Source organism: Lygodium microphyllum, chromosome 16, assembly GCF_053477565.2.
Source record: "Lygodium microphyllum isolate KBCC chromosome 16, Lygodium_microphyllum_v1.1.10, whole genome shotgun sequence".
Lineage (NCBI taxonomy): Eukaryota > Viridiplantae > Streptophyta > Polypodiopsida > Schizaeales > Lygodiaceae > Lygodium > Lygodium microphyllum.
In genome coordinates, this window is record NC_141150.1 from 72,029,465 (window position 1) to 72,054,454 (window position 24,990).

General features: G+C 44.4%; 1 protein-coding gene across 7 annotated transcripts in view; it reads left to right on the forward strand.

Moving 5' to 3' along the window:
- The window catches only part of LOC148022976 (uncharacterized), a 91,649-nt gene that overhangs the window by 21,796 nt on the left and 44,863 nt on the right, over positions 1-24,990 (forward strand). For all 7 annotated transcript variants that reach the window (XR_015693576.1, XR_015693575.1, XR_015693573.1 and 4 more), the window contains exon 4: positions 22,776-22,895. Coding sequence is in view for 3 of the 7 variants with exons in the window: in XM_087695928.1 (XP_087552054.1) it covers positions 22,776-22,895 (120 nt within the window). In the remaining 4 variants the exon portion in view is untranslated. The remainder of the gene's footprint in view (positions 1-22,775; positions 22,896-24,990) is intronic.

Consider the following 24,990-nt stretch of genomic DNA (forward strand, 5'->3'; position numbering starts at 1 on the left):
CCTCTTTCTCTCTCTTGTCAGATACACCCACCTCCACCATCTTTCCCACCATCATTTTACACCATCTACTCGATACCTCATGGTTTTAGCTTATCTTCTGCCAAGAATGCATTTAATGATAAGACTCGTTTTAACGGGTCAAAGTTTACTACTTGGTCGAATTTGATGAGACATGTCCTTCACTCACAGAACCTATGGGATCTTGTGCAGGGGTCGGAACCCCAACCTGATCCCGCATTTGTTCCATACGAGGTCGTCTGCTCATGGAAGGCTAGTAATGTCTCCGCTATTGTCAGGTTGATGCAGGGCTTAATGCTTGAGTTTCATTCTCAGCTTCAGCATTTTGACTTAGCATCTGAGTGATGGGTACACTTGATTGACCGCTATGCGACTGGGGATAGAACCCATCGTATTAGTCTTGACCATGAGCTTTAGCTTTTCAAAATCACTGACCGGGATGACTTGAAAGCCAAGTTGGCTAAGTATCGGCGTCTCCTCGCTGAATTCTCCACTACGGGGACTTGCAAGTCCTTTGACGATTAGGTCACATCGTTCCTAAATAAACTCCCCAAGAAATACTTCAATTTTGTGGAAGGAATAGTTTCAAAGCCTACCATGCACATTCTATGAATTTGAGTGTCAGCTGTTACGTTACGTACAATTGTTCGATCAGTTTCATATAAGTTTCTCTTTAGAGAGGGCTCTTCTTGCTCATTCTTAGAAAGGGCAACAAGGGAAGGGCAAACCAAACCAAACCAAACCTCAACTCAAAATCAAAATCAAACTCAAAAGCTAAATCAATCTGGGGATTCTCAAGGCAACTCCCAGTCACAACTTAAACTTGGGTAGCAGAATGTATCTAAAAAGAATAGGTATTGTCAACATTGTCAAAAGGTTGGCCATTTTGACGACGATGTCAAAAGATGACGTACCAATGAGACAATAGGTTTTGCGAGGAGGAACACGGAGTGAACTCGGCAAACTTGGAGAAGAGAAGTGAAGAGAGAAGAAACTCTGATGAATGGAATGATGAAGTTCTGAATCACGGAGTAAATGTGAAGGGTGCGGTAGCACAAGGAAGATGGTGAAGATAGCCAAGAACCACGAACGACAATGTTCTCCTGAAGGGGTGTGAGGATAATGGAGAGGCTGGAGAGAAGAGGTGACGGACTGAATGAATAGCTGTGAGAAATGAATGAGAGAGTGGCCTATAAATAGGCATAGTCAGTCTAGGATGGCGCCTCTTTTTGGGGCTGCAAACCCTAAACGCAAAATGTAGAAATAAAAAAACGCAAACTGTGGGTGAAGGGTTTCTCAACACCCCCTCTCAAGCCCAAAAAGGGGAACAAGAGAAGAGTGAGGTGGAGACACAATGCTACATGTTGAAGAATGCTCGTGTAGCAGGTGCCACTTGGACAATGTCTCTCGTGGGAAAATTGTTTACTTGCCCAAGCATCCTAGTACATAGATGATGAAAACATGCAATGCATAGGAGAAATGTCGGACTTTGTGTAGTGTCGAGAACCATAAGGATATGTCCGTACTCGATATCGGGAGGTGGTTCAATGCCAACCAAGTGACCAAGTCAAGAAGAGGAGGAGGAAGAAGATGTAGAGGATCCCGAAGGTCCAAGATTTCCATCGAAAAGAGAACCTGCAGTAAAGAACAATAAAGAGATTGAATTGGAGAACCCGTAACTCAACCTCGGGAGAGAAGCCACTAGCTCCATGCATCCATGTTGGAAGGAATACGAAGGCCTCGTCACTAAGTTGTGGTTGAACCTCCAAGGTCCCGATCTAGGTGGTACCTGAAGATCTTGGGTAGCAGTAGAAGAGATGACTGGTTGAAGATAACCACCCCAAGAAAGTAGAGGATGGGTGAAGAACTTCATGTGGAGTAGGTTCCCCCTCTGAGGTGGGAGGTGGAGGGGCCCTTGCTGAAGGCGAAGAAGTAGATGCCCCCTCTAAGGGCAAAGAAATAACATCCCCCTTTGTATCCCCCTTTGAAGTAGATAGGGAATCCAAAAACTCATGGATCACGGACTCCAAATGTTTGATGACTAAGGAAGTGCCACCGGTTGTGTCGAAGAAGGTATTTCGGGTGTCGAAGAGCTCCTAGGGGTAGCCTCTTGAACCTAAGTAGTCAAGGGTGGGGAAGGGTGGGGCTTAGAATGAGTAAGAGGTGGGCAATAATTGCTGTCTCTTAGTGGAGGTCATAGTGCCAATTGATTCTCCATGTGCTCGAAAGGACTTAGTGCGCATCAGATGCGTCTTATTGCCTTGAGCATAGTACTCTGATAGCTGATGTAGAATGATCTTTGTGGCCCGGAAAGGAGAGGTGGCACAAGGAGTGTCTGGTGGAAGACGCGTGTACTCCGGAGGGGTGGGGAGCAAAGGTCGAAATCGGCAAGCATCGGTGGTATGTCCGGTGATGCTGTAGTATGAGCACCTAGTAGTCTGGTCATCTGTTGGTAAAGAAGCCATGGATACCAGTGTATCTTGCTCAAGAAGGAAGAGGTCGGCCATCATGAACCACGAGGCGGGGTGTGAGGGCAGTGTGAGGCATCAACCACAATGTTCGCCTCAAGGGGTGGGAGGGTAGTGGAAGGGTTGGAAGTGAGCTGCAAGTGGGAGGAGGATGTAACTAGCAGTAACAGACTGCAACCAATAGAAAAACGCAGGTGAGGAGAGAGAAAAACTAAACACGTAGCTAGGACAGCCTACAGGAGAGAGAGACTAAAAACGTAGGCATCAGGTGAGAGAAAGACTAAAAACGCAGCCAAGACAGCCTGTAGGAGAGAGAAAAACTAAAAACGTAGGTTGCAAGAAAGAGAAAGACTAAAAACGCAGGTAGGACAGCCTGCAGGAGAGAGAAAGACTAAAAACGTAGGCATCAGGATTGTGATGACGTGGCAAGTTGTATAGCAGCAGGTTTGCATAGGAACAGTAGTTGCTTGTTTGAAATCAGCTCCAAACTGTGTGAAGAGGGCTGGAAATCAGGCGCCAACTGATGGTCACAGCAATGGACAGCTTCGGCTGAGATGTACTCCGAGAACGGGGTGTGGGCAACAAGCTGAAACACCTAAAATTTGCAAAAACGAGATTGTTTTTTGAATGGAGAGTGATCAGTAACAACAAAAATGAGATTGTTTTCTGAATGGAGAGTGATCAATAACAGTCGCTTTACTGTAAATAGTTGCAAACTGCGGGTGGAAGGCTGAAAACAGGTGCCAGACTGTAGATGACAGCAAGGGACAACTGAGACTGCGATGTCCTCCACGAAAGGGGTGTGGGCAGTAAGCTGAAAACACCTGAAATCTGCAAAAACGAGATGTTGATGCAGTGGAAGAAGAAGAGAAGTGGATGCCGAATCCGCCACCAGTCTTTGCCTTCACTGGAGTGGAGGATCTTCGCTGCTAGGCGAGAAGATCCAGCTCTGATACCATGTCAAAAGATGATGTATCAGCGAGACAGTAATGTTTGTGGAGAGAACACGGAATGAACTCGGCAAACATGGAGAAGAGAAGAGAAGAGAGAAGAAACTTTGATGAATGGAATGATGAAGTTCTGAATCATAGAGTGAATGTGGTACAAGGGAACAAGGGTGCCGTAGCACAAGGAAGATGATGAAGATAGCCACGAACCACGAACCGCAATGTCCTCCTAAAGGGGTGTGAGGGTAGTGGAGAGGTTGAAGAGAAGAGGTGACGGATTGAATGAATCAGCTGTGAGGAATGAATGAGAGAGTGGCCTATAAATAGGCATAGTTAGTCTAGGATGGCGCTCCTTTTTGGGGCTACAATCCCTAAACGCAAAACGTAGAAACGCAAAAACGCAAACTGCGAGTGAAGGGTTTCTCAACAGACGAGTGTCAATCAAAGGCACGAGGCACAGCACTAAAACCTAAGTATGAGACCCTAGCCCCTTAGTTAGGCAACCCGTAGGAGGAGAGGCAAGGTGATGGCAAGGGGCAGTTTAAAGGTCAAACTCACACTGCCACGGCATAGCCATCTCAGTCGACAATGTTCTCAACTCCAAAGGGCTTGTCTGACTGGTCTGCAGAGGCCCACATCGCCTCCGTAGAGGCATCCGATTTGCAGACCACATTGCCTCCATAGAGGCATCCGCTGCGAGTCTTGTCCACATTTGTGAGTTGCCTCCTGATGAGGTTACTACAGAGGCCCACTCGTCACAGCCGAGCAATTCAGCTCTTTGTCATGAAAATGGCATGCTCTATGCTGTTCGCAGCAAAGCTTCCTTAGTGTCTTTGGGTTGAGGCTGTTAACACTTCGGTGTACATCCTCAACCGGTCTCTGATTGCGGCTCTTCCTCAAAAGATCCCGTTTGAGGCATTTTTTGGCTCTCGGTCTGTTATTTCCCATTTCAGAGTCTTCGGATGTCGTGCGTACACATATATACGCATGATGACAAGATAGGCAAGCTTACTCCCCGAGCCGATCTCCTTATTTTGGTGGGATATTTCTCTGAAGCGAAAGCCTATCGTTTGTTCGATCCTCGGACAAACAAGGCGATCGTTAGGCAGGATGTCGTTTTTGACGAGAGAGATATTGTGCAATTTTCTGCACCAGATTCCGGTCCACTTCCTTCTTTCACATCATCAGAGATCGTGTGTACTGAGCTTGGTCTACTTTTCGCTCTTGACATTCCTGCAGTTTTTAGCTCCTAGGCCCCCTTCGCGAGATCTGCTACCTCGCTGGTACCAGCAGACCATGTGGGATTTGGGGATGCTACCACCGATTTTTACTCCAGAGGGACCTAGAAGATCTACCCGGCTTACTCCTCAGGCATCATTTGCAACGCTATTTACAGCTGATTACATAGCACATTCTGAGCCGGATACATGGCAGGAGGCTCTTCAGCATCCTCAATGGCGAGAGGCCATGGAAAAGGAGCTAGAGAGTATTGACTGAAATGAGACTTAGACATTGGTGGATCGTCCGAGCTATAAGAAAGTAATTGGGACAAAGTGGATTTTTAGGACAAAGCTAAAAGCTGATGGGACTTTAGACAAGTACAAGGCTTGCCTTGTAGTGCAAGGGTTTCGACAGAAGCACGTCATTGATTATGAAGAGACCTTTGCCCCTACTGCTCGGTTGACTTCCTTTTGGTAGGCACTCGCGCTCGCCGCTCACGACGGTTGGCCGATACATCAGATGGATGCCAAGAGTGCCTTCGTGAACCGATACTTGGAGGAGAAAGTCTATGTGGAGCAGCCACTGGGCTTTCCTTCAGGGAACCCTAGGGATCAGGTATTCAGCTTACAGAAAGCCCTTTATGGGTTGAAGCAAGCGCCGCGGTCTTGATTCCATAGAATGGATGAGTTTTTACAGACTCATGGATTCCATTCTACCCCTTATGACCCGAACTTATATGTTCGATTCACACCAGAGGGGGTTAGCTATATCCTGCTATACGTTGATGACTTACTCATCACAGGTTAGATTCTGTTGCCATAGCGGACTAAGCTTAAAGCTACATTTGAAATCACAGACCTTGGTTTGTTGTTCTATTTTTTGGGGATGGAGGTAGTTCGTTTTGGAAGATGTATTTTTGTGTCACAGCAGAAGTACGCACTTCAGCTTGTGGAACAGTACACTTTAAATCAGACACGGCCACTGGCCACGCCTCTTGATCCTACTGTCCACTTGTCGAAGGATACCCTAGGACAGCCCTTCGATGCACACACCTATCGTTCTGTTGTAGGAAAACTTCTTTGGTTAATTCACACTAGGCTAGATTTAGCTTACTCAGTTAGCATACTCAGTCAGTATTTCACAGCACCTAGGATGTCACATTGGATTGCATTGCATGTCTTCGTGTGTTGCGTTATTTGCGGTGTACTTTTTCTTATGGCTTGACATATGATTCTGGTTTATGTTTGCAGGGGTACACTGATTCTGATTGGGCAGAATTGCTCTTAGCCACTTAAACAACTCCAAAACATGCTTATTTTAGGCTTATTTTAGCCAAAACCCTAAAACGGGGAGTGGATCGAGAGAGTTAAGTGGGAGAGGATCTAGAACCCTAATTTTCTATAAATTGGCAGCCAGCCCTCCACTCTTTCCCAAATCTCGTTTTTGCAGGTTTCAGGTGTTATCAGCTTGTTGCCCACACCCCGTTCGTGGAGGACATCTCAGCCCTTGCTGTCCATCACTGTTCCCTACAGTCAGGCGCCTGTTTCCAGCCTCCACACGCTGATTGCTGCTGTTTTTGCTTGGTGATTGACTATTGGTCATCTGCACTGTTGTCATACGTCTTGGCACATCAGCAAATTGCTGCATTTGCAGCCCCCAGCTGCCGCCCTGACAATTTTCTCTCTCCTGCTGTAGTCTTGGTGCAGTCTTTCTCTCATCTGTCAGCTGTCGTTTACAGTCTTCTCTCCTCACAGTTGTGTTTGGCAGCTTTCTCTCTCTACTTGCTGTGTCTGACAGTTTTTGTCTCTCAGCTGTTGTCAGCCTCCACATTGCCTGTGTTTGCTGTCTACCTCCCTCTACAGCCTGCGTTTTCTGCACACACTCTCTCTAAACTGCAGTTTGCATCAGATCCAGCTCACATTGCTGCGTTTGCTGGTGTTCGATATCTGGAGACTGCCTTGTTGCGATTCGGGATCCGTTCGGAGTACGACACACTCTCCAGCTAATTACCCCTGCCCTGATCCTTGAGATACAGGAGTTCGAGGTTCAGTATTCATTCACTGCATAGTGTGTTTGTTGCATGAGCATTGCATTATTAGTAGTCATATCATTTCATTTATTCACCGTGTTCATTGTCTGTGAGTTACCCTAACCCTAACCCTAACTGTGTTCTTTTATCAGTCTGTGCTTTGTCGTACGGTTTGTGTTTATGCTTCTGTGTTAGGGTATTTTCTTTACACACACATCCATCCACTACATCACATGCATACATTTTCAAATGCTATTTATGTATGCCGTTTCCTCTCGCGTCCCACCCCTTGTTCGTGTTCCTTGCTTTTAGCTGTTCTTGACCCCGTCTCCGTCTTTGTTGCCGTTCCCCGTTCCATGTTACTATGATATTATCCACATAAAGCACAAGTATAATAAGACTTTTATCATCAATCTTCTTAATATATAAGCAGTGATCTGGACTACTCCTTTTAAATCCATATGAGAGTATGAAGGCATCAAACTTTTTATACCATTGTTTAGGAGCTTGTTTCAAACTATACAAGCTTCTTTTAAGCGTACATACCAAATGCTCCTTTCCTTGTATAACAAAGCCTTCGGGCTGTTTCATATACAACTCTTCTTCTAGATCACCATGCAGAAATGCTGTTCTAACATCCATCTGATCAAGTTCAAGATCCATAGATGCTACAATGGCAAATAACACTCGAAGAGTGGTCATTTTGACAACAGGAGAAAGCACTTTTTGAAAATCAATGCCCTCCTTTTGTGTATAGCCCTTAGCCACAAGTTTGGCTTTGTATTTGGGTTTGCCATCCACACATTTGATTTTATAGACCCATTTTTAAGGAATGGCTTTCCTATCCTTGGGCAATGTAACCAAATCCCAAGTATCATTGTGATACAATGGCTTCATTTCTTCCTGCATAGCTAGCTCCCACTTTTTCTTTAATTCACATGATAAGGCCTCTTTATACGTAAGAGGCTCACTTCATCTGCTAGTAAAATGTAGTCTATAGAAGGATCAAATCTTTGTATAGGTCTTCTGACACGTGTAGACCTTCTTACCCAATGATCTGTGTTATTAGGTAATGGATCCATATCCAAGGGAATGTCAATGACCTCATTATTTGGTTGTTGAACTGTATGTTCAGGTTGCTATAATACAATTTCAGGCTGTTGTAATTCACTTTCAGCATGCTGATTTTGGTGCTCAAGCTGATGTTCAACGTCCCCTTGTTGCCCATTTTCATTTGGCTCAATAATGATACGTTGATTATTATAATCAGCATCAAAAGGAGCTGAATTTTCAGTGGTTGATGGCTGCTTAAGTAACTGATTATGCTGAAATTTAACTTTCTTTTTGTTTGAGTCATTAGATGTGACATTTTTCAGCAGCTTTGACTCATTAAATACCACATCCCGGCTGCGTAGCACCTTTTTCATGCTTGGAACCCAAACTCTATAGCCCATTTCACCTTCATCTCCATAACCCATGAAGATGTCTCTATGAGATTTCATGTCAAGTTTGGTTTTGCTATCAACAGGTATATGTACATAGCATTCACAGCCAAAAATCCTTAAGTGGTCATATGAAGTAGGTTTGCCAGACCAAACCTCTTTAGGGATGCTACTTTCAAGTGCACGGTGTGATCAGTTGTAAATATGCACCGTGGTTTTAAGTGTCTCTCTCCAAAACGATTGAGAGAGATTAGCTGTGGACATCATGCATCGAATCTTCTCACATAACTTGCGATTCATTCGCTCAGCCACACCATTAGATGATGGATTATAAGGAGTTGTAAGCTCTCATTTAATCCCATTGACATCACAAAACGTATTGAATTCTTTAGATACATACTCTCCCCCGTTATCAGTTCTTATGCATTTTAATTTTAAGCCCTTTTGAGTACTAACCAAAGTATAAAACCTTTTAAAAGCATCCAATGCCTCACTTTTCTGCTTAAGCAAGTAAACCCATAGCTTCCTAGAATGATCATCAATAAAAGACACAAAATAACGGAAACCACTATGAGTTTTTATTGGCATGATGCATACATCAGAGTGGACTAAATCCAAGATACATGCCTTCCTAGAGGCTCCATGAGAGTATGGACTCTTTACATGTTTACCAAGAACACAATCATCACAAAAGTCAAGCTTTGAGTTTTTCACGTCAACCCTTCCAAGTAAAGAAAGTGCCTGCAAACCCTTTTGACTCATGTGTCCAAGACGCTTGTGCCATAACTCCATGTGTGACTGTACTTTAGCAACTACAACAAACTTTTCAGAAAGTGCCTTGCAATAGAGATAACACAGAGTCTCCTTTTTACCACCTCTAGTGACTAGCATAGATCCTTTCTGTATTTTCCACATACCACCACCAAAAGTAGTGAAGTAACCTTTGTTGTCCACATACCACCACCTCTAGTGACTAGCATAGATTCTTTCTGTATTTTCCATATACCACCACCAAAAGTAGTGAAGTAACCTTTGTTGTCTAGTTGCCCAACAGAAAGTAAGCTCTTCTTGATGCCAGGTACATACCTAACATCATGAAGAATCAATTCCTGACCATTTTCTAGAGCCAGGTGTATGGTGCCCATTCCTTCAATATCACATGCGTGATTGTTGCCAAGGTAGACTTTTCCAAGATTACCTTCTGTATAAGTAGAAAAACACTCCAGAGATGGAGTTACATGAAATGAAGCACCGCTGTCAACAATCCACCATTGTGACAAACCATCATGAGCTGACAACAAAGCATCTATCATATCTATTTTAGTGATATACATGTCCTTCACTGTCATAGCAAGCGGATCTGAAAATGCAACTAGCAAATCAACATCTTTATCCTCTTCTATTTCCTCAATAACAACACTAGATACCACATTTACTTTTTCTGTCTCTTTAGGGGTAGAGCTGCCATCCTTGTCATTCTTTTTGCCTTTTGCATTAGCCTGCTTCTTGCATTCTTGTTCGCTTTTAAAGTATCTGCAATCAGGCTTTTTATGCCCTTTGCGATCACACTGATAACAAGTTACATCTTGCTGTTTTTCTTTGCTTTTGCTGCGATTTTTGTTTTTATTTGCAACAATAAATCTTTTTTCAGTTCTTCCTCTTACATTGTAGGTTGATCCACTGTTTTTCCCACTTGCCTTGTGTCTAATCTCTTCATTGAGAATAGAACCACGCACACCATCAAATGTCAAGTTGGGGTTATTGCTCAATGATACAACCAATGCTTCCCATGAATCGCGCAAAGTCATGAGCAAGAATATAGCCCTCAATTTAGGATCAAAAGTTGGCAAACCTGCATCCTGTAACTAACCTAAAATACCAGTGAAAGCATTCAAATGCTCTGAGGTAGGCTTAGACTCATCAAGCTTCAAGTTGACCAACTTCCTCATGGGATGTACGTGATTGATAGGAGTTGTATTCTGATAAGTAGCCTTGAGTTTCTCCCAAACTACATAGGTAGTATCAAGCCCCTTTATATCAACCAAGATATTATCTGTGACGGCCATTTTAATGTAAGTAATGGCCTTTTTATTCATTTTAGCCCAATCCTCATCTGACAAAGCAACAAGCTTATGTTTTGCTAAAGTATCATCACAATCCTTTAGAAAGAGTATACCTTGCATACGAGCTTTCCAAAGATCAAAACCATGGCGATCGAATTTACTAATCTCAAAGAGATTCTTTGTGTCAGATGAGATGCACTGCCAGCCATCTTCAACAATACACAACTACAATAAGGGATTGAATGCTTTCAGCGAATAGCAAGGTTGCTGAATTGTAACAGCAAGTATGTACTCTTGTACTTCCAAGGTGTCCAAGAAGCAGATGTTTAGCTGCAATTTCAGTCTCAAGTACTGATTATAGCATATACATGAATCAAAATTGATACATTTGCATTAAAGACAGCTCCCACATCAGTAATACATCACCAAAATTCCCAAATGCAATGACCAAAATGCTGCATTTACCATTGTTTCATTGCATAGTGAGTATTCAGCAATACATGTACTAAGAGAAGCTGCCCTTTTTCAACATTTGAAGCATCCAAAACTCAAAAGACTCCCACTCAGCAGTGAATTCGCTGTAAATTTCACTGTCCAGTCTCAAATCGACTCAAAATACACCACCAATGTGAAAAGCCCCAAAATTTCTGTAGTGAATCTGCTCCAATTGCATCAATACATCTTCAAGAGCATCAAGTACGGGCTACTGTTGTAGAAATTTCACGAATTCTGCAAAAGCCCCAAATTTCAGGGTCCAAGAGTGGACAATTTTCAAGAAATTGGCTCAAACAAGTAAAAAATTTCACTTGTATTTGAAAATCCCCAAAATTTTTGAGATCCGTGCACTCAATGTTTGCAATTTATGGATCGAGTCACTAAAACATGTGTTTGGCACCAAATCTGGGAAAAGCCCCAAATTTCCAGGAGCAAATTTGCGGAAATTTGTGTTCTGTGCTTACACGCACAAACCCCTAGAAAAGAAGGAAATAAAAAGGATTGAAAATTTTTGATTGATTAAAAATGGGACTGTTGACTTGCCTGTCTGGGCCTTCGTTAGTCCCCGTCCAATTGTGTGATCTTCAGTTGTCATGTGGCTTGAAACTCTGTTGGCGCCTGTTGACGCCGCGTGCGTCTGACGCACCGTGTTGGTTACGTCGTGTGTTGGTTCTGGGCATTGGTTCGAGTCGCGTGAAGATCGTGAGTGCCTTTTGCCCCGATGACAACTTGTCGCCTGTCGTGCTCTGGTTAGCCCGTTTGGTTATGTCTTGTGCTAGTTCTGGGCGTTGGTCCAGGCCGTGTGAAGATTGTGAGTGCTTTTTGCCCTGATGACAACTTGTTGCATGTCACGCTCTGGTCAGCCCGTCTGGTCTTGACAACTGACTTTGCTTACTTGTCGTCTGCCTTCGCCTGTTACCTGCTCACCTACTTTGCAACAACTCGATTGACTTGTCATGCAGTCTTCGACTAACTTGTTGTGTCGCTTGCTCCTCAACAGCCCGCCAGACTGTTACGCCTGTTGGTCCCAATGACGATGACGACTACACTGTTTGCAGTGACTGCCGGCTTGCACCGTTGTGCTGTGATACTATTTACACCCAATAGTCACTTCATTCATTCTACCCACTCTCTTCACTCATTCTTTACCACCTTCTTGAGTCACCACCACCACTTCCCTTCTCTCACCAGCCCCTTCCAGTACCCTTACACCCCTTTAGGATGACATTGTGGTTCGCGGCTCATGGCTGCCTTCACCCTTTCTTTTCTACTTTAGGTGTTCTATTCCATCATCAAAGCTTGCATTTGAATCATTTTCCACCTGGTGTCACCATCATTTGCTTGGTGTTAGTATCCTTCTCCTTCAGACTTCACTTCACCTATGTTTTTCAGTCTGGAGGCCTTCTCCTTGCCTGGCGTCATCATCTTTAGCTTGGCATTAGTATCCTAGCCTTTGTCGATAGTCTATATCATCGGGAGTGAGTGATTTCATCATTTATCTATCATAGGGACTGTTGGGACCTGGGTTTTTGCAGCTCGGCTTCTCCTCCATCACTTGGCGTCACTTGTCTATCATAGGGGCTGTTGGGACCTGCGTTTTTGTAGCTTGGCTCATCCAACATCATTTGGCATCATCATTATCCACCTTGCATCAACAGCTAGGCTGCTCTTCCTATGTTTTTTACAGCTCCAACACTTTGGATTTGCGTTTTGCTGTCTGAGTTACTCCTCAGCATCAAAGGACTACGGTTCGCTCCCTCAACAGTTGGTGATCATCTTCCACAAAGGATTGCAATTTGCTTCCTTGATAGCTGTCTTTCACCTTCCAGTGATTACTTTAATAGCCCATTTCTTGTTTCGCACCCTTCACTGTGCAGATTCCCGTAGGTGCTGCTGCCTAATTCAGATAGGACAGTGCAATTATTTTTTGAGCTTCGGCTCCGTTGTATCATCTTTTCTTTTCATAGCATGATTCAGTGCATCATCTTCGAGTTTTTCTCGTGTTTCTGAGTTTCTCCTCTCTTAGTGTTTGCTGTACACATTGTGTTACTCGTCGCAAACCCTACTCTCTCTGCATTGTTGCTTATTTTGACATGGTATTTCAGCATATCTATTATTTTTGACATGGTATAAGAGCGTATCATCTCAGAGAGCTAAAGGCCCCATTCATCAGAGAAGGCAAAGATAGGTTGTGGGGTCCACATAATTTACTGATTTTCCCCTTCATATCATTGCATCACTAGGAGACAGAGATACCCTTCTCTTTCTCTCCCACCCACCTTTCCTTCTTTTTACAGGTTGACACTTCGGTGCTGTGACTTCTCCACATGCAAATGGACAAATCCTTGGGTGCTCCTCTTTCGATATCGTTGGAACCTCCACAGATGCTTGCCGCCATGGACCTTTGCTTCCTACTTTGCTGGAGTATATACATCTACCCCCAAGCACTTGTTGTGCCACCTCTCCCTTCTGGGACACAGAGTTTATTTTGCATCGGCTTTTAGATTTTTATGCTCAAGGAAATAAGATGTATTTGATGCACACTAAGGCCTTTTGAGTCACAGGAGGATTGACTAGTATCACGGCCTCCTTGCGACCTCCGCAATGCGCTATGGAGGTTGCTTCTACTTCTTCTAGGGTTTCATGAATGCCACCTCGACAACCCATGGTTTTGCAGTCAGCTCCCTCTAAAGATATTGATTGTTGGATACTGTCCCCTTGGTAGTGCACTCCTTCGAGAGAGAATGATTGTTCGACACCCTCCATTACTTCGGCTTCACCGTCCGCTCCACTGAGAGATAGAGACTGTTGCCCACCTTTGGCTCAGCTTGAGCCTCCCTTTTCTCCACCCTTGATCACTCAGGTTCAAGAGGCCACCTTTGGGAGTTCTTTGATATCTTTAGATACCTTCTTTGGCACGATTGGCGGCACTTTCTTCACCATCTGATGATTCGAAGTCCGTGATCCATGAGTTTTTAGATTCCCTCTCTTGTGGAGGGGGTTTTAGAAGGGGATGTACTCTCTTTGCCCTTAAGAGTGGGCTTCTACTTCTTTGGTTTCAGAGGGAGCCCCTGTATCTCCACCCTCTAGGGGGACACCTATTCATCTTGGTGTTTGTCACCCTCCATTTACTCTTTGGGGATGGCTATCTTCGAGCAATCATTTCTTCCATTGATACCTGGGATCTTTAGAGACCACCTAGATCGAGGCATTGGAGGTCCAGCCGCGATTTGGTGACGAGGCCTTTGAATTCCTTTCAGCATGGATTTACGAAGCTAGTGACTTCTCTCCTGAGGTGGGGTCAGGCTCTATAGTTCATCTTGTGCACTAGTCCTTAAAATAGATTACCTTTAAAGTGGAAATCTTGGATCTCTAGAATCCTTTTCTTCTTCATTGTATCTCTCTTCACTTCTCTTTCTTCATTCCTTTTTGGGCTTGAGAGGGGGTGTTTAGAAACCACTTCTTTAGTTTACACACTTTATTTAGGGTTTCACATTGGCAATCCCAAAAAGGACCAGTGCCCACATTTTGGCCACTTTTTCAGTGGGCGACCACACAGTGGTGTGCCACCCTAGACAACTTATGCCTATAAATAGGCAATCACTTCATTCATTCTACCCACTTTCTTCAGTCATTCTTCACCACCTTTGGTCACCACCATTGGTTCCCTTCTCTTATCAGTCCCTTCCACTACCCTCATACCCCTTCAGGAGGACATTGTAGTTTGTGGCTCTAATCGCCTTCACACTTCCTCTTTTGCTTTAGGTGCCATATTCCATTATCAGGCCTTGCGTTTGGAGCATTTTCCACATGGTGTCACCATCATCTGCTTGGGGTGAGCACCCTTCTCCTTTAGGCTTCACCTTCACCTACTTTTTTTAATTTGGAGGCCTTTTCCTTGCGTGGCATCATCATTTTGAGCTTGGTGTTAGCATCCTAGCCTCTGGTGATAGTCTACATCACCGAGTGTCAATGATTTCATCACTTGTCTATCGTAGGGGTTGTTGAGACCTGCATTTTTGTAGCTTGGCTCCTCATCCATCACCTAGCGTCACTTGTTTGTCATAGGGGCTGATGGGACTTGTGTTTTTACAGCTTGGCTTATCCAACATCATTTGACATCATCATTATCCACCTTGTGTCAACATCTAGGCTGCTCTCCCTACGTTTGATAGCTCTGACACTTGGGATTTGCGTTGTGTTGCTGAAGTCACTCCCTAGCATTAGAGGACTGTGGTTTTCTCCCTCAATAGCTGATGATCATCTTCCACATCTCCGACGGCATTAGAGGACTTCAGTCTGCTCCCTCGACATCTGTTTTCCACCTTCCAATGATTACTTCGATAGCCCACTCCCTGGAGGATTGTTTCATTCCCTTCATTGTGTAAATTCCCATAGGTGCTGTTGCCTAATTTAAACAGGATAGTGCAGTTATCTTTTGAGCTTTAGCTCCATTGTATTAGCTTTTTTTCTCATAACATGATTCAATGCATCATCTCTGGGTTCTTCTCGTCTTTTTGAGTTTCTCTTCTTTCTTAGTGTTTGCCATACACCCTTGGGGTTACTCCCTCCAAACCCTATTGTCTCTTTGGAGTCCGCACTCTCGCTTATTTTGACATGGTATCAAAGTATACCTATTATTTTTGACACACGGAAGAGGAAATAGGGATAGACTTATAAGTGTCAAAGTGCAGCGATGCAGAAGCATAGAACAAAGACTGAGAGAGAGAGTGAACATAGAGAGAAGAGAGAGAGAGAAAAGGAGACAATGTAAACGCAGAAAATCTGCAATGTAGTATGCTGTATAAGAGTGCAGAAATATATACGGGGGCAGAGAAAATATATGCACGTGTCTCCGACTTGATGATCTCGATCTCCATTAGCCCGAGCACAGTCTGTCTCAGCCAACAGATCTCAAGATCAGAATCTGAATAATAATTTGTCAACAATGTGCTGGAGAACTGCTATATAAAGCAAAAAGAAAAGGCATAAAAATGACCAGGTCGGCTGCATTAAATCCTAATTGTGCAAAAACCCTAACATAGTCTGTCCAAGGGATGAATCTACTTCTAACACCCCCTCTTAGATCCTTGATGAGGCATCAGACTGAGGGATTTGGAATGCTGCCGAAGAAGAGCCTAGGGAAGCGCCTTCATGAACAAATCTGCAAGATTATCTTTCGTCTTGCAGCACTCCAGATCAATGGTTCCATCCAGAAGCTTCTCCCGAATGAAGTGATACTGGATCTCAATGTGCTTCTTCCGGGCATGGAATACAGGATTCCTCACCAAGGCAATGCAACTCCCATTGTCGCACCGCAAAAGAGTAGGACGAGTCTGGAGGCAGCCAAGCTCCTCCAACAATCTTCGAAGCCACACAATCTCACACGTGGTGGAAGACGCAGCCCGATACTCCGCCTCAGTAGAAGAAAAGGCTACTGTGGGCTACTTCTTGTTACTCCAAGAGATAACACATGTACCCAAGATAAAACAATAGCCTGTAGTAGATCTCCGGTGGTCCACATCGCCAGCCCAATCCAAGGAGTTTATCTTCTCGTTCCATGCACGCAGAGCCTGCTTGAGGCCGTACAAGGCCTTCTTCAACCTGTAAACTTTCCCATCCGAGGATCCAAGCACGAGTCTGCTCAACATAGATCTTCTCCGGCAAGTCACCACTCAGGCTTTACATCCAACTGATAGACATGCCATCTCTTATGGCCAGCCAAGGCAAGAACCACTCGAATAGTCGCCATACGAGCAGTGGGGAAAAAAGTATCATGGAAATCAATTCTTGGGTGCTGAGCAAAACCTTTAGCAACAAGGCGAGCCATGTGCTTGTCCAAAGAACTATCACTAAGGTACTTGGTCTTGAAGATCCACTTGACGCCAATAACCTTCTTGTAAGAGGGACGAGGCACAAGAGACCAAGTGCCATCCCGCTCAATAGCCTCCAACTCGGCTTTCATAGCCTTCTGCGAATGGTCAGACTGAAAGCCTTCTTCACTGAAGTGGGCTCACGATCCTGCATAACACGGGTCATTAAACAATTGTTAGAGCAAACAAGCTCCGAAGAATGTGCCTGAGTTCTTCGTGATCTCTGCGGTCCGTTCTGCAGTTCCCACTTCTCAGGGATCCCCTCGATCCCTGAATCTCGGAGTGTGTCATGAGCCCAATGAGGAGGAGGCCAGACCTCTTTCCATTGCGCTCCATCTGTTGAAGACTCGGAAACATCCACTCGCGGAAGCTCCTCGGGGGTGGCCGGTGGAAGTGAAGACTGTGAATTAGAAGAAGAATCTCCATTAAAAGACTATGGCTCCAAAGGATTTGTCTCGGGAGCCCAATTCTCCCTTGGATCTCCAAGAACGGGGTGCTCGTCACCCCCCTCTGTGGTTGGAACTTTTACGAACCACACATCTCAGCTCGTGTAGACATCTCGCTTGACGGGATCAAACAACTGATAACCTTGGGACTGGGAGCTGTAGCCAACAAAAACTTGTCGTCGGGAAGCCGCCTCGAACTTGTCATTTTGCGTCTTCGGAATGTGCACCTAAGCGTCACACCCAAAGATCCTGAAATAAGAGACATCAGGCTTAGTCCCAAAGTAAGCCTCAAAAGGTGCCATCCTGTCAATGGGCGAAGTGGGAGATTGATTGAGGATGTGAACTGCAATAGCCACTGCCTCGGCCCACAGAAACTGAGGTGTCTATCGGTGGTCTATCATGGTGCGCGCCATCTCGATCACACTTCGGTTCTTCCGCTCCAAAACGCCATTCTCTCGGGGAGTGTTGGTGTTAGCAAACTCCTTGTGAATGCCCCTATCTGCACAAAAACGAGCAAATTCATTAGACATAAATTCATCTCCCTTGTTTGAACACAAGGTCTTGAGTCACTGGCGAGAACGGTTCTCCTTAAAGAGAAGCCAATCCTTGAAGTGAGAGAAAGCCTCCGACTTCAAAGTCAAAAAATAGGCCCAAGTCATTCTGCTATAGTAATCTACAATCAACATGAAGTACAAGCTCCCCTTCAGGGACTCGGTCCTCATCGGGCCACAAAGATCTGTAGATACAAGCTCCATGGTGGGTGAAGTAGACTGTCTCGAAGCTTTATTGGGAATCTCATCCCGATGCAATTTTCCACGAATACAGGAGACACATGGCTGATGACTCACAGCTATATCTGGCAAATCTCAGACAAACGATCCTCGCGACGCCTTCCGAAGGTACTCATAGTTCAAGTGGCCAAACCGAGCATGCCATAGCTCGGACTGTGTTTGAGAGGTAAGAGGTGTAGAAGACTTCAATTTGTAGATGCCATCCTCCTCATACCCTGCAGAGAGAACCTTCCTCGATCCACGATCAAGGCCGCGAATAGTATCACTATCAAACTCCACAAAGAGTCCAAGAGCACAAGTCTTATGGACCGAAAGCAAATGATACCCCAAGCGTGGCACATGCAACACCTCGGAAGTGTGGGTACCACCACATCCATCTAGAATAAGCTATATCTAACCCCGCGTAGCAATAGACATAGAAGAGCTGTCTCCAATGAGAATCTGCCCATGCGAAGGTCGCAAATGGGCAACACCATTGGAAGGAGTCATGTGCCGTGAGGCACTACTGTCCATAATCCACTCTCGAGCTTGGAGAGCTGTCATTGCAGCATCAGAAGTCTTCGATGTAGAGTCCTCAATGACTGCTAAGTGTAGAAAAACAGCTGATGAGGGTGCAACCACCGCTCCAGAATCTTTCGTGTCCTTCTTCTTGGTATCCTTCTTATCTTTGTCAGGGCAATCCTTCTTCCAATGACCGGTCTTACCACAAATATGGCAAGTCGAATCCTTCTCTTTGTCCTTCTTGGATTTGTTGTCCTCCTTCTTCTTCTTTTGGTTCTTCCCCTTCTTTTAAGAGACTTTACCAACCAATGCCTCTGATTTGGAAGCATTCTATCTTTTCAATTGTTCCTCTTGGTCCAAGACCATAGGAAACAACTCTTCCCACCGAAAAGTCGACTCCCGCCCTGAAGCAATAAGGACGGAATAAAAAGTACCGAATTGTGGCGGCAACTGGGACAGTAAAGTGATTGCCATGTCTTCGGAGATATGTTCCCGAAGCGAAGAAGACTTATTAACGGACAAGGTCCGCATTTGCACCTCCAAAGAAACTCTCTTCATCAGGGTCATCTGATTGTACATTTGGTCGAGCTCCAACGATATCTCTTGAGCCACAAGCAAGTGCTTAATGTGAGCTATCATGGCTGTAGTGCAAGACAGAAAAAGAAAAGAACAAATCTTGGCATTCAGTTTGTCCCAATGAGACTGGGCCTTGGTCAACTCCGCACGAGCAATGGAAGAGAGTTTAGATGCATCTAGCACCGAGGGCCGGCTGATCTCCTCCAACATAAGCTCCTCCAAATCATAAGACTCCAGAATGGCCAACATCATCACCCGCCAGACGCGGTAATTGTCACCATCAAGCTTCTGATCCGATGGAAGAGCCGGTAGGATAGGCACCTTCCTGTCCATGATTGCCTAGAACTCCAAATCAGCCTTTGTAAACATGTTGGCCTGCAATGCCTGCACAAATGCAAAAGCAGGCCCCTCTAACTGTGTAAACACAGCTTGTTAGGGCTGTTTTGGTCTCTGCCCGTACCTTTTTCACCCGTTGGAGGCGACGAAAAGGTAAAATCTGCAATGGAAGACCTAAAACACAGCCTTCCTCCCCTTTAAACAGCAATAACCTGCAGCAAATTCACTGATTAGACTCCTTTCCCGCACACCCACACTCGCTTCAGCCTTGATCCGATGCGCAGCCCTCCTACTCGCCCTTGAATCCTGGAAATGCAGCCTTGTGTCGCGCTGAAATCTCCTCTTCAGATAGGTTCAGCCCTTAGTCAGTCCATCTTCATTGCTCTGATACCATGTCAGAGTGCAGTGATGCGGAAGTGTAAGACAAAGACTGAGAGAGAGTGAACACAGAGAGAAGAGAGAGAGAGAAAAGGAGACAGTGTAAACGCAGAAAATCTGTAGTGTAGTATGCTGTATAAGAGTGCAGAAATATACATGGGGGCAGAGGAAATATCTGCGTGTGTCTCCGACTTGATGACCTCGATCTCCGTCAGCCTGAGCACAGCCAGTCTCAGCCAACAGATCTCAAGATCAGAATCTGAATAATAATCTGTCAACAATGTGCTGGAGAACTGCTATATAAAGCAGAAAGAAAAGGCATAAAAATGACCAGGTCGACTTAAAATAATGCCAAAATAACTGTCCGACTGCACTGCCCGAGTGCAGGCTGCCACGTGGCACCTGCGCAGACTGCTGATGTGGCTGCTGACGTGGCACTGTACTGCCTGCTGCTGACGTGTCCTCTGCCATATGCTGTACATTGTTGAATCAAACCCTAACTGTGCAGAAGCCCTAACACAGCTTGTCCAGGGGATGACTCTACCTCTAACAATAAGAAGGTGGTTGGGAGTTTGACTTGACATGGTTCACACGTTAATTCCCATCATGATCTCTTTCATGGTCTTGGCAGTCTTTGTGACACCTCATTGTTATGGTGGTCAAAACGCTGATGTTCATGGTCTTGGTTGTCACTTTGGTGGTTTCCCTGGTTCGTGATCCACTTGATATTGCTAATCATACTTGTTTGTCATGGATATTCCTTTGAGACCTACAAAAAAAACATAACCAATGTTGACCAGATGATGACTTCCTTTTTATGATGATGTCAACAATCCTGGATGTTGCCTCTCAGCAAAGTACTTCAATAGATGATGACATTAGCAAACATGGGTTGTAGGGAAGTTGGCAACACAAATCGCAGCAGGTGAAGGTGTAAGGCTGCAAACACAAGGGAAGATGATGGTGGCGATGTTGAAATGCAGCACTTGGAGCCTTCTTGGGACCTGGATGAAAAGGCAGCAATAGACAGCAAGTTGAGCATGATGCTCCACCACTTCAACAATGCCTGCCCTTTCACCTTGGCAAATTGTACTATGTGCGAGTGCACAATGGAAAAGAAAACATGAATATGGAGTGAGAAGAGAAGAAGTAGACAAGATGAACATAGGGTGAGTGAAGGAATAACTTTGATTGAACACAGATTACAATGCTGCGACTGTCAGCCCCTTCACTTGTGGAGATGCATTAGTGAGGGTGATAGATGGAGGGAGGTGATGATGATGATGAAGGAGGCTGGATGATTAAACGCAAGTATGGTGAGTGTGGAGAGGGGCAGGCTATATAGGCCTAAGGCCATCCAACTGGCCGCCGACGTGCTGGCTGACCTGCCTTGATGCAGGTTGGTCCTGAAAAAATTGATGCCAGGCCCATATGTGGCCATCCAAGTATACTGGCCCGCATGGTAATTGTCTGCACTGCCCAAGGTGGCTGACATGCCTGCATGGATGAAGAAATATAGGCTGCCCTGTCATGCTACCCATTGTGGACATGCCAGAGGCTTGAGACAGCCATAAGATAGGAAGGACCTCCACCAAACATGCTAGGAAAGACGAAGAGATGGTCAAAGACTATGTCAGAGCTCCTAAAATCCATGTTTGACTGAGACTGAGGTTCACAGACAAGAGATGACCAGATTGGAAGAAGACACAAAGACACGTATGCTAACAATAACACCACCAACACAAGCTTGACTATTACTAGTACCGGCTCCACCTAGTAGAGGATTATCTAGGGCTGATATAGGTAGATTCTAGAAGCACAAAGCTATGCAAAGTTGGGAGGCCTTATCCTTGAGCGAAGTGGTGCCCATGAGATTATTTGAGGATCCAGGCTATTATCTCTTACCATCACCAGAATCTCCCATGAGATTCACTGCATCAGGCTTGGGAAACCCCCCTCTCAAATCATCTGTCTGCTAGGACCTAGGATGGGTCTACTATGTGGGGGTCCGATGATGTGGTGGGTGGATAGCAGGCACATAGGCAGCTGATTCATATGTGGCAGCTAGCTCCTCCTGTCAAGACTGCTTGGACGTGCCTGGAGCATAAAGGGCCGTTTCTTTGCCCTCCATCATCTTTTTTGGATTGTCATCCTGTCTTCAACTTAATTGGTGCACACTTACACATATAAATGCCTGAGAATGCCGAGATTGTGGTTCACTGCTTCCTGATTGGAGGCTTTGTAGGTTTGCAGTATGGATTGCTGGAGCTCGAGTGTTGATTTGCCCTGGACAAGGTAGTGTGTTTATTGCAAGGATATAGTGTGGGAGTGTGCAGGTGCCACGATTTCCTATGGGCTGGAGTGCAGCAATGATTCACTGAATCACTGTTGGGCAGCCTTGTTCCTTGTATACATCATAAATACTGCTCTAAAACAGGAACAGGAGGATCATTTCTGCCTTGGTTGTATTGAAGACTAGTGTGTTTTATAGCACACTTCATTATTTTGACTTTGTTTCTCCTTGGGATCTAGGTGAAGAGATTTTTGGGCATCTTGCTAAATTATATCCTTCAAGCAATTTCCATTGAATCCAGTTCAAAAACCCTTTGTTGGATTTCAAAGACATCTAGTTTATCTTTTGATAGTCAAGAATAGCTGCACACATTCCCTATACAGGGTGACCGGCAAGTTATATCCAGGCATTTCACAAACAAGCTATTCCAAGTGCATTTTGACCAGTTCTAGTCCATTGATGTTCCAAAGGCTGCTGGTTGACAGGGTCATATAGTTGATGAATTCTAGGATTTCCTTTACAAGTTACCCTTACAAGCCAAAGCTGAGCTTGGATCTGGAAGTCTGATTAATATGCAAGTTATTATAGGCAGCCAATGAGGGTTACAGAGACTTCATAAGCTTGGATCTGGAAGTCTGATTAATATGCAAGTTATTATAGGCAGCTGATGAGGGTTACAGAGACTTCATAAGCTTGTGCCAATAGTTTTATAAAGTCACGTTGGTTTGTATTTCTATTCTTTTGCATGAGCTTCCCTCAATAATGTGATTTCATATTGCTGACACTTTGGCTATAGTTTTATTGTGATTTTTTTTTTCATGTGCTTGAGCTTGATGATTTGTCTGTAGTTTGCTGATTGGAGATTGATTATGCTGCTTGTCCGGTCATCTGTCCACAGGTTCGGAGGCTTGGGCTTTCAGGCAACTGGCTTTCCAAACTTCCTGCCAGCATTGGGAAATTACAACAGTTGGAGGGTCTTTGGGTACAGGGAAACTTACTTCAGTCTGTTCCAGAAGAGGTTTGTGAGTCTGTAGCGGTTTGTTACAACCTTGTGCTGTTATAAAGTGGTCCCTTTCAAATATTTTAATTTATGTGGGCAGATATTTTTTGAATCCATGCTAGTTTTTGAGCTTTTCTACAACACGTAATTTGCAGGCATGCTCTCCTGTTGTTTATTTATGCAGCTTTAAGAAAAAAAAAGGGTCAAGAAACACTTATCTTTTTATCATAGAAACCATCCATGCTGACTCCAGACCTTTGCATAGCTTACCTTTTATTGATGGTCTCTTTTATTCAAGAATGAGAAGATTACTGATGATTGTATAGCCCATCTAACACTTTCCTAGTGACAATTGTATATCCCGTTTAGCACTTTCTCGAATTTATCATATTATGGATGATGTGCAAAGATGCACTGCTTTGATGCTCATCTTAGAACCTGAGAGAGACTATTTGGTCTTTGATTAGTGTTTTGGAAGTAAACTCGGCTGAATGGCTTTTGTCAAAAAGGTTATCCTTTTGAAAAAGATTCAGATGAATAACCTTTTTCAAGAAGATTATCCTGTATGCTTGTGCCTTCTGCCTTTTGCAGGTTATTGGCTCATTAGCCTCAGAAATGTGCTACTGAAGAACCTCTGTTTTGTTCAGTTAATTCGATTTGCCATGTGAAGTACTCAGTTCTGTAGAAGCAAAGCTTCAATAAGTAGATCTGGAATTTCAGTTTTGAATCTGCTATGTATCATTAATATCAACCTTTTGTCACTGTAATTAGAATGCGTGCAGATAATTTTAGCCAGGGATATTTGTTTGTCATTCAGAATTATCTTTCTTTATGATGGTTTGCATAAGGTGCAACTAATAAGAGTATGACAAGGATTTGCCTTTCTACCTTATGATCCCATGACAAATCAAATGCATAGACAGACAAGCAAGAAACCTGTTTTAATGATATTTTTACTCTTAAACGAGTGGGTTGTATCTTATTTCCAGCAATTGAGTCTTCTTCTTTACTGAGTCTGAAAGCGTAAATGCAAAGATGCACAAGCAAAAATTGAAGAGGTTTATGTCACTTGAGGTGCCATAATTCAACAAAGGGATTAGGTTTGGTGCAGGCATTACAGTGTGTGGGCGCAGTGTCGTCTCACCATGGTCTTCTGCATGCAGGTTTATTCTTTGACCAGTATTCTGTCACCTTGCCTCTTCCAACTCTTGAATAGGTGGTTATCTTCTCCTGCACAGCTGCTTCTTTCCTCAGCCAACAATACTGATTTTGGCTGACAGAAAGCTGCCTTGGTCTGCACATCATCAATCCTCATTTCTGGTACGCCTTTGCAAGCTGTACAGGGGTTGCATGTGCGCAGTGGTTGACTGCATCACATACTGTCTTGAAAGTTGGACCTCATTATAAATTTTCTGAATCTTGAAGGGCCCACACAGACTTATGCCATCCGTTTGGAGGTTGGGTTTTCATTAGTAGCAGCCCTTTTCTTTGCATTTTGCAGGTTTCATTGAAGGACATATATGGTAGATCAGTATGATTGGCAGGATCATGTGGATTGGGATCGCGAGGACCGCTGAAGTGATGACCAAGACTGAGAAGATGGGCGTTCTGATCGTTGTCACCACGAGGATTGTTGCGAAGACTGCCAAGATCAAGATCTTTTGATTGAGATTGAGAAGACCAGCGTTCCGATTGTTGTGACCATGAAGATTGCTGCAGAAACTGCTGAGATCGAGATAGAGATTGTGACGTGGATTGACGGACTGACTGCGACTGGTTTCCCTCCTAACCACTTTCTTATCATGGCTTCAAGTGCACGATTGAGCCTCTTTACACTTGCTTAGTCAGTTGTGTATATGGCAGTTTTCTCCCATTATCCTTGAGACCTACTACATACACGACAGTTCTGCCTATTGGATGTATTCCACTCTAATACATTGAGTTTGATAGTTCTCGATACTAGTTGCATGCTTAGTGATTCCTAGTGGTTTGTACATATCCCACTTCTTGCAGGATATACCTGGTAGTTATTGTAATTGCAAGTTTATGCATCATTTATAAGGGCTGATGCTTTGACTTGACTGTCATTTATTGGCAGCTAGTGGTTAGCCCT